General features: G+C 54.1%; 1 protein-coding gene across 1 annotated transcript; it reads left to right on the top strand.

Annotated features, from left to right (window-relative positions):
* Nucleotides 1-452: 452 nt before the first annotated feature.
* On the top strand, nucleotides 453-9,103 carry ARHGDIB (Rho GDP dissociation inhibitor beta). The gene is made up of 6 exons (XM_038169407.2): nucleotides 453-612; nucleotides 4,065-4,253; nucleotides 4,832-4,915; nucleotides 5,781-5,857; nucleotides 7,321-7,384; nucleotides 8,285-9,103. Exons 2-6 carry the CDS (start codon nucleotides 4,076-4,078, stop codon nucleotides 8,482-8,484), a joined length of 603 nt encoding a protein of 200 aa, XP_038025335.1. The 5' UTR covers nucleotides 453-612; nucleotides 4,065-4,075; the 3' UTR covers nucleotides 8,485-9,103.
* The last annotated feature ends 130 nt before the right edge of the window (nucleotides 9,104-9,233 follow it).

Here is a 9,233-nt window from a genome sequence, read left to right as displayed (position 1 = left end):
GCTGAATGGGAACAATTCGCTGATTAAATGCAGCAGGTAGCATGTGCTAACCGGGAAAAAATGAGGTTCATGTGTAACGACCCCCATTTACAAGCTCCCCACGTATGCATGGATGCGCACGACCTGATTCTCCACTTACCATCAGCATAAATCGGTGTAACAGCAGTATAACAGCAGTATAACAGCGGTATAAATGGGGGTCAGCTTTTCAAATCCACCTTAATCACAGCATCCCGAGCAAGGAGGAAAATCAATTCAACTAAAACCGGGGCTGAAAAACAAAGGGCCACCCCCAGGTGCAGCAGCGGGCACAAAGAGCCCGGGGCCGCGCAGGGGACAAAGCGGCGCAGGAGGCGCGCAGCGCAGACAAAGCGGGGCAGGGCGCTGCGCCCCCGTGCGCGGAGCTCCGCGGCATGCGGAGCCTGGCCGCGTCTCGGGGCTTCCTCTTCGAGTGGGTTGGTGGTGGCTTTTTTTTTTTTTTTTTTTTTTTTTTTGAGCGTGTGAGTGTTATTTTTTTTTTTTCCACCAACTTCCTTCCTGCTCCAACTGCCAAAGCTGAAAGCGGAGCGCTGCGAGCAGAGGAGGACCCCGGAGGCAGGAGCCGCGCAGGCAGTGAGTGCGGACCCGGGCGGGGGGGGACCGACCGCGGGTCGGGGGGGCCGGGGAGGGGGCGAGATGCTGCGCCCCGCAACTTTGCGCCTTTGTTCTGGCTTGCGGCTCCACCGCCCGGGGAGACGGGCAGGGAGGTCAGGGCCCTGCCCGCATCCTCGGGGGAAGTTGGGCTGGGAGGGATGGAGATGGGCGGAGGGGCAGAGGAACGGGGGGCGGCCCCTGTGCCCCCCAGGGTGGCGGGTGGGCACTGGCACGGGCAAGGGGATGGCGGCGGAGGGGGAACCCCTGCCTGGCACCCGAGGGTGCCGGGGCTGGCAGGCGCTGGGCTCCCCCTCTGCCCTCGCACCCCTGGGGGTGGGATGGGGGGCGCTGGGCGGGCAGGCGCGGAGCTCCCCCGTGGTAGAAAATTGCTGCCCCCCTGCCAAAGCCGCTAACCGGAGATAAGTTCTGGGTCGGGGGGAGGTTTGGGGGGTGAATTTGATGCGCAGAGGGAGCGTGGATAAAATGTTGCCCCTGTGATACCCCACCTCGTGCCCTGTGACAGCGGGGTGGGGGGCTGAGGAGGTGCCCACCACCCACCCTGTCTGCAGCCCCCTGTCCCCAAATGCTGCAGGAGAGAGGGCAGCCCCCACCCCGGCACAGGCAGTGCCGACTGTGAGAGCACAATCCCTCCGTGTCCTCCTGCAGCCATCTCTGGGGGTCCCTAATGCAGCCCTCCTGCTGCCTGGGAGCTCCTGGGCCTCGGAAGCACAGGCAATGCAAAGCTGCGGGTTAGGGCTGTGGGGAAGCAAGAAGAATAGGGCAGAGCAGGGCACAAATCAGCCAGATCTCTCCTTGCGTAAAACATTTATGGGGTTAATGCTTTTTGCTTTTAATATGTCTCATGGCCTGAGGCACAGGGGGTCTCTGTGCCAGCAGAGCCCATGGCCTGGTTAGTGGTACTGGGAGCCCGGCACGCTGACAGGTGGGCGCTGACACGCTTACCCACGGAGACTCAGTGTTCCTGAGCTCTGTAGCATCCCTCTGCTTGCAGAGTCCCCAGAGCTGGGGAGAGCAGCTTCAGAGCCCAGGGCTGTTCCCAGCTCCAGCTCTCCCCACTACCTGCAGCTCTTCCCAGCCTCAGGCAGCTGTTGCCTGCAAGACAAGGGCAGGGGCAGCGGGAATGTGAGCTTTCTTCATGATCACCTCCCTGCCTGGGGGCATCGTAGGAAGGCAGGGTCAGGCCCACAGCTTGGGGAGAAGCACCCGAGTGGGGTCTGATCGGTGCCATCTTGCAAAGGCGCTCCTGAGCTGGGGGTTGTTCCTGCCAGGCAGCGTGGCTGGTGCCGTTCTGCATGGCTCTTGCCACTGGCACAGCAGGCTGCCTCTGTACCCCTCTGGGAGGTTTTCAAAGCCTAAAAGCATCCCCGCTTCAAGTGAGCTGCCCCCTGGGCTGGGAGGGAAAGTCTGCGGCAGGTGAGATGTAAAGGGAAGGTCTGAGGGATGGGCAGCAGTCAGCTGGTCCGACCCTGACTCTGCCCCCTCTGTGCATGTGGCTGGTGGGATCTGTCTCTCCTTCTGGGTCTCTCCTCCTCCTGTGATTAAACCACAGCCTTGATATGTGGAGGACAGGGGCAGGCAGACAACTCTGTTCTGTGGTTCTGGCGGGGAGCTGCTGGTTTCCTTCCTCATTAGGACAAACTCAGGTGCCTTTCCCATGGTACGCAGGTCCTCTGCACTCCTGGAGCCAGGAATGGGCATGAACTCAGCCTAGGGCATTTGGCTGCTGGGACGCGCTTCTCTTCCTGTCCAGTTGAGCTGGGATTTCCTTTTATTTCCCAGCTGCCCCCCTGCACTAGTTCCTGACTCACAGCAACACGCTGTTGCAAAGCAGTCTTGCATCAGAACCGTTATCCATTAGCATGCCCGGCTGAGTACGCTCCTTCTTGTGCTGCTCGGTCCTTCTCTGTCCCTCTGTAATGTGCCCTTGCTGATATATGCCTCCTTGAATGTTTTTCTCTGGTCTCACCTGTGCTGGGATTACATTGGGAGGTCCGCATATTACTCATTGCTGCCTGGTTCCACTTGCTGATTCACTGTGAACTGTTGCATATTTATTTATTTATTTATTTATTTATTTCCGTTCTGTTTCAATGAATGAGAAAACGATCCTGGTAGCTCCCTTCTGGGAAATTCTGGGAGCATTATGGCCACAGCTGTACAGAGGTATAAAGGGCTTGATGGGGGAATTGCAAGGAACCAGGCAAAAAGTGAATTTCTAGCAGAGACAGCCTCAGAGAAGGAGTTAATGTAAGGATAAGCTGAAGTGAACTGAATGGTCTGTGTAGCTCAACCACATCACCTTGCTGTCAAACAGCAAGGAGCAGCTTGGCCATTTGCAACACCCACTGGCGCCGGAGGGCATGGCTTTGTCTTTTTGCCTTTCTCTGGAGGACGGGAAGGAGGTTAGGACCATGCGGCTGGCTCTGCCAGGCAGGCAGCTGACAGAGGGGACCTGGCGCAGTGCTGCTCACCTCTCCCTCCTTTTTGCTTGCCTTTGTCTTCTCTTTCTCCATCTTGTGCCCTCTGCCAGGCTGCCCATCACCCTTTCCCTTCTCCAGCTCCTGTTTGGGATGCTACCCAAGCTGTTTCACTCTGCCAGCACTCAGCATCACATAACCTGGCTGTGCTGAGTGTGTGGCTGCGAGCCCCAGCCTTCCTGCCTCTCTTTTCCGAGAAGCCCTGCGGATGAAGCGCAGGTATGCGGGGCAGCTCTGCAGCTGGGCTCGATGCAGTCACCCTCGTACTTCCTTCCTTAGCAGGAAGGAGACCTGAGGGGTGTGAGGTGAGCTGTTCCCAGGAGCAAACAACAGGGATGCCAGCAGATAGCCCGAAGTGTGTGTGTTTCTTTGAGGGCTTTAGCAAACTTGCTAGTGTAAGGGAGCAGATGTCAGGTACTTGATCTTTTCATGAAACGCTGCCTGACTGCTGGCTTAGAACAAGAGGTCGAATGCAACACCCATCCTTGGTTACATTCATGTCTCTGTGCCCTGCTGCGTGGCTGTAGCTCTTTGTGTGAGATCTCTGGCAGGCGCTGAAGCCTCGTGCGGTGGCTTGTAATTGCAGGCTTGCCGGCCAGCGATGGTGCTGCAGAGCAGCTGTAAATCACGCCGGTTTCAGCCTCCGCTCCCGCGCCTCCTCCCCGCGAGGGAAGGCTGGTGTAAGTCTGCGTGTGCGCGGTGCCTGCAGGGAGAGGAGTGGGGGCAGGAGGGGGTTGTGTTCGAGCCTCGATATCAGCACAGCAGTGTCGGGATTGCAGCCGATCGCTGTCGCCATTTGCCTTTGACGATCCCGCTGAGTTCAGCGCCAGGCAGGTGCCTGCCTGACTGCCTGGGGACTGACCCACAACGTGCTCCCAGGGACGCTGTTCCCCTGCAGAGCAATACCACTGACTGCTCCTCTCTGCTACCCAGACCAAGTGATCATGACTGAGAAGACCCAAGAGCCTCATGTGGAGGAAGACGACGATGAGCTGGATGGGAAACTGAACTACAAACCTCCTCCCCAGAAAACACTGCAGGAGCTGCAAGAGTTGGACAAAGATGATGAGAGCCTTGCTAAATACAAGAAGTCCCTGCTGGGAGATGGACCTGTGGTGGCAGGTAGGCTGAGCATCCTGTAGGAATGGGAGATGTAGGGAGATGCACAGCAACAGTGTGCCTAGGGGATGGGGCAAGGTGGCCTCAGAGAAGAGGGAGCTTGTCTGACCAGACACTGCTTCTGATGGAGGACTGGCTACGGGAAGGTGGGGAGATGCTTAAAGAGGAGGCAGAGAAAATGCTCCGATCATTACCTGCAAGGTAGCAATGAGTGATAGCATCAGGAAGGGGCTTGTGGTGAGGGTATGTGGGCCTTGGAGGACTCCTGAAGGGTTTGAAATGTGAGGGGACCAGCCTGTGCTGAAACAGGACCTTGCTACTCAAAATGATTTTAAGAGGGGAGTCACCTGTAGGGAAAAGACCTCCTGTGTATTGGAATGGTGGCTGGAGGGATCTGTGTTGAGCATCTGGGGTAGATGCATGGTCCTGTTGTGCTAAGAGAAGTCTGGTGTTGCTGGTACTGGGTGCTGGGTGCTTTGTGTAGTCTCTGAGTGGGAAGTCAGTGGCATTTCTTCTTCACTTTCCCCCCAAACACTTAATTTCGCAACCTGAGAGCCTCCCCCTGCCTTTCCTCCCCGCAGATCCAACAGCTCCCAACGTGGTGGTCACCCGGCTCACCCTGGTGTGTGACTCTGCCCCAGGACCGATCACCATGGACCTTACAGGTAGGCATGGGCTCTCACTGGGCACACAGGGGAGGAAGCAAAGGCCCCGGCATGCTTCAAATTGAAAGGGACTTTGTCCTTGGAATACTACAGTGGGTTTTAGAGGAATCCTGAGGGTGTTGTAGCCTCGCTTTTTATTTTAAAGTGCATTTGTATGAAAAAGGAAATGCAACAGGAAAGTGTTGAGGGTCTTTCTCTTCTTTTGGATTGCCCTAGTAGCTCCTGGGGTTCTGCTGCCTCCTCTTACTTCCTATCAGCTAAGCTCGTGAGCACCAGGGACACGCATGCATTCGGGCAGCGGGCTGTTGTGAAACTTCAGAACCAAGAAATGCTGCAGTTCCGGCCCCGGGGCACGCGGGGAGAGGACCAGGCTTCACCTTATATGGGCTTTTCTGCGCAAGGGGAAGCTGGGCCCGCAGCAGCCGAGAGGCTTCCTGCTCAGCCGAAACCGCGCAGCGCCCGCCTGGCCTCGCGGGCCGGGCAGGGGCTGTGAAACACGCTCAGCTCACCCAAAACTGGGGCTGGGTATGGCTGGAGCACAATACCCTCCTGCAGGTAGCTCACAACAGGTCTGCATGTAAATTCATTTACGTGTGTGCCCAGACCCGTGTCTCCAAGGGTTGTTAGGGCATTTTCGGTGCAGATGTGGACACCGACACATACATGTACACGTGCTCAGGTGCAGGCAGTTTTGCTTGTGTGTGCTCACTGCGCAGTTCCTTATACCCACTGCGCACTCTTTTTGCAGGTGTGCAGTCTTTTGGAGTGATCCTCACCTCCAACACCAGTCCCAGCCCCATCCCCCTGTGGGTGGTCTCTTCTCCCTGTGACACCTCTAGCTAATGGCTTGATCCTCTCCTTGCAGGTGACCTTGAAGCGCTCAAGAAAGAGACCTTTGTATTAAAGGAAGGAGTTGAATACAGAGTTAAGATCCACTTCAAAGTGAGTTTTTTTCCTTCTGGTTGCTTCTCCTCAGTTGCTGAAGCCAGTCACCAGCAGTCTATCAGATATCTAGAACTGGAAAAGCTGGGCCTTGGTAAAGGTCCCCTAGTTTTAGGTGTCGTGCTACCCAATGAGGAACTGGGCCTTTCCAGAGCATTATGTCTGCTTGCCCACCCCTTGGAAGAAGTTGCCTTCTGTCCACCCATTATGGTGAACAACAGATTGTTTGGAAGTGAAAAAGGTAGTTTTTGGCTGAGTTTGGCTTGAGTTTTAGTCTTTAATTCACAGAGAGTGGGAATGGAAAGGAAGAAGAAGACATAGTGGCCTTCCATAAGGTACTGGTTCGGGGTTCAGTCAGTATTGCTGAACTTGAATGCATAGAAAAGATTTAGCATTTGGCTGAAGATATCTGAATTTTTCTGTGTCACAATATGCCCAAGTAGGCTAATTTCTCCCCTCCTCCCATTAACCACTGTGTCAGCCATTTCTTCTGTTCCCAGCTGAAAATGAAACTTGATCACGTTGTAGTGTGGCATCTGTCACTGAAGTGATCACCTCCACAGATGTTCGCTGCAGGCAAAGCTGGGTTTGGCAGAGAGTACAAAAGGAAGGAGAATAGCTCTCCTGAACCAGATCAGGGAAACTGTTAATGTATGGGTTCTGCAGGAAAGATTTCCCTCCCTCTCTGAGGCTCACTTGCTGTCTCAGAGATGGCTTTGTCCTCAGAGACACCTCCATTTCTCTTTTGTGCTGTGAAATATTTCCGTCTGTATCTGAGCCCTGCTGATAGGAGATGCTTGGAGACAGATGAGCTACTCTAACCCTCTCCCTCAGTCCCAATGCTTGTAAGAACTGGCACCATGTGGATTCTCCCCAGGATGTAAAAGGATCTGCCCATCTTGTTACCAGATTGAACAGTGCTGCAGGAAGGCGGTGATGGTGGATAGGGACAGCAAAGGGATACATACAAGCTGTCCCTGGGAGATTTGAAGAAAGATTATTAACAAAATGGTGCTCTCCATCTCTTGAGGAGCCAGCTCCCCATTGAGTTTAGAGGGCATCTGGGAGAGCTCAGTGAATCTTGTCCACCTGTTTGTTCTGAAGGGATGACTCCAGTCACCCACCCCTGGTTTTCCATATGGAAGCTATTAACTGGGACCTCACTGCTTCACTTTGCTTTGTCCTCATCAGCCTATTCTGAGAATCTGACTTACATGCTCCAGTCAGCTTCAAAGTCAGGGGAAGGATGGGGAAAGGCAAGAGATGCCCTCAAACACACTGAGGATTTGTAGGTCTCTGGGTGCATGTGGAGAAGTGATGTTAGGGCTTCCCACAATGTGTTCTGTGCTGAGCCCTTGAGAGCAGTGGTGTAGAGATCCAAGATGGACATCTAAGGAGCGAAAAACAGCAGACAGAGGATGAAAACCCTCCTGGTGACTCTTAATTCTGGTCACTTTTTTCAGGTAAACAGGGACATTGTGTCGGGACTGAAATACGTGCAGCATACCTACCGGACAGGAGTGAAAGGTGAGTAAGAGACCATCACGCCCTGTACACCCATGCTCCTACTCTTGCTCAAAGAAGTGTCCCTGCAGATTTGGGCCAGGACAGAGCCTCTCTTGCCATGCAGGAGATGAGACTTCTTGGCAGAGTGCATTACCCTGCACTTTGTGTCACCCAGGCCAACTGTTTCCTGTGCCTGTGTGAACTCGTTGCAAGCCAGCTCTGGTGTCTGTTTGCTGCACCACCATCTGCAGCAGAAACATCCCCAGAGACACTGCTTAGACGGTGTTTGCCACAGATTTCCTCTGTATAGTGCTTTTCACCTCCCCCACCAGCATTTGAAGAGTGGCTCAGCCCTTGTGGAGTTTGTCAGCCATGAAAGTCCTTCCAGATGTACTTGGTAAAATTTAGAGCTGCTCTGAAACCCTTCCCAATGTCCATGCAGATATTGTGCTTGCCCATGACCTCTTGTGATTTTACAGTGGTGCCACATCTGGGCTTGGCAGAGGAAAGCCACATTTTGCACACACATCCCACATTTGCATTTTCTGCAAGCAACCACCACTAAGGCTGAAGTCCATTAAGCACACAAGTAGCATCTTCTCACCAGAAAAGAGAAGTAGCAGGGGATCAAGAAAGACCTCTAGCCATGTGTTCTGGTGGTCACTCCCCTTCTGCAGCATGCACGTTTGTGAGGGTGCAGACTGAAGTGCCTGTCTATCTGCCCATCCATCCATTTATCCTTCCAGCAGTCCTGGTGTTTCACTTGCCTGCTTTCTCGCTGCCTCCACTGAGTGTTCCCCTTGTTGACTACCATCCCTTTCTCTCCATCTGCTTCCTTTCTGTCTTATGCTCTTGCCTTCTTGTCTGCATTATCATTTCCCCACCTGAGGAGCTCATTCCTTGTGGATTGTTTTCTCCTAGTGGACAAAGCCACGTTCATGGTTGGCAGCTATGGGCCACGGCCAGAGGAATATGAGTTCTTGACGCCTATTGAAGAGGCTCCTAAGGGAATGCTGGCTCGAGGTACCTATCACAACAAGTCCTTCTTCACGGATGATGACAAGCATGACCATCTCACCTGGGAGTGGAACCTGTCCATCAAGAAGGAATGGACAGAATGAGTTCACCCAGTTTGCCTTCCCCCTTCCCGTCCCCTTGCCTCCTGCACCAGTCTCCAGGTGGGCCATGCCCACCACGCTGCTCCCTCCTGCCACTGTGGCTGGTCACAGCCCTTGCAGCCCTTCCTGAGGGTGCCAGGGCTCTGTGCCAGCCTTGGTCAATGCACAGGCCGGCAGGTGGCCTTGGCTGCTTCTTCTGATACACTGAAAATAACCCACCCGTTCTCACCACTGCCCCATCACGACACATAATGGTTTAAATTGGGAAGCATCTCCCTCCCTTTCTCCCAGTACTTCCTCCTGCTGCCTCCATTTCTCCTTCTATACCAACTCCGGTCCCGGAAAGTGCCTTTTCTAGGAAGCAAGATCACCTCGCCAGCTCCTTGAGTCTCCTGGCAGGGCGGACTGGTCCCTGGAAAATCCCTCTCTGAGTTACACTTGCCATGTGCTCTGACTCATTGTAAATGGCTACTTACCTCCCGTGGTGGTCTCCTGGTTTGTATCTGGTGCCCTACCCTGTTGAAATCCATACTCGTGCAGGCAAAATCAGTCAGGGGGATGCAGCTAGATGCTGTAACAAGACTTCAGTGTCTCAAGAATAAAAATGGTTTCTTTCTTCTTCTCTGCATGAGTGCTTCATTCTTTTCTAGAGTGTGGGTACTGTTGCATCAGAGTTTTGCAGTGAGGTGTGTGTGGGGACTGTGTTATAGGAAGGCTTAACAGTGTGTTTCATAAGGGAAAAAGCCCTTCTG

The sequence above is a fragment of the Anas platyrhynchos genome, chromosome 1 (assembly GCF_047663525.1).
Source record: "Anas platyrhynchos isolate ZD024472 breed Pekin duck chromosome 1, IASCAAS_PekinDuck_T2T, whole genome shotgun sequence".
NCBI lineage: Eukaryota > Metazoa > Chordata > Aves > Anseriformes > Anatidae > Anas > Anas platyrhynchos.
Note: the sequence above shows the minus strand (reverse complement) of the source record. Positions and strands in the feature narration are given on the sequence as shown.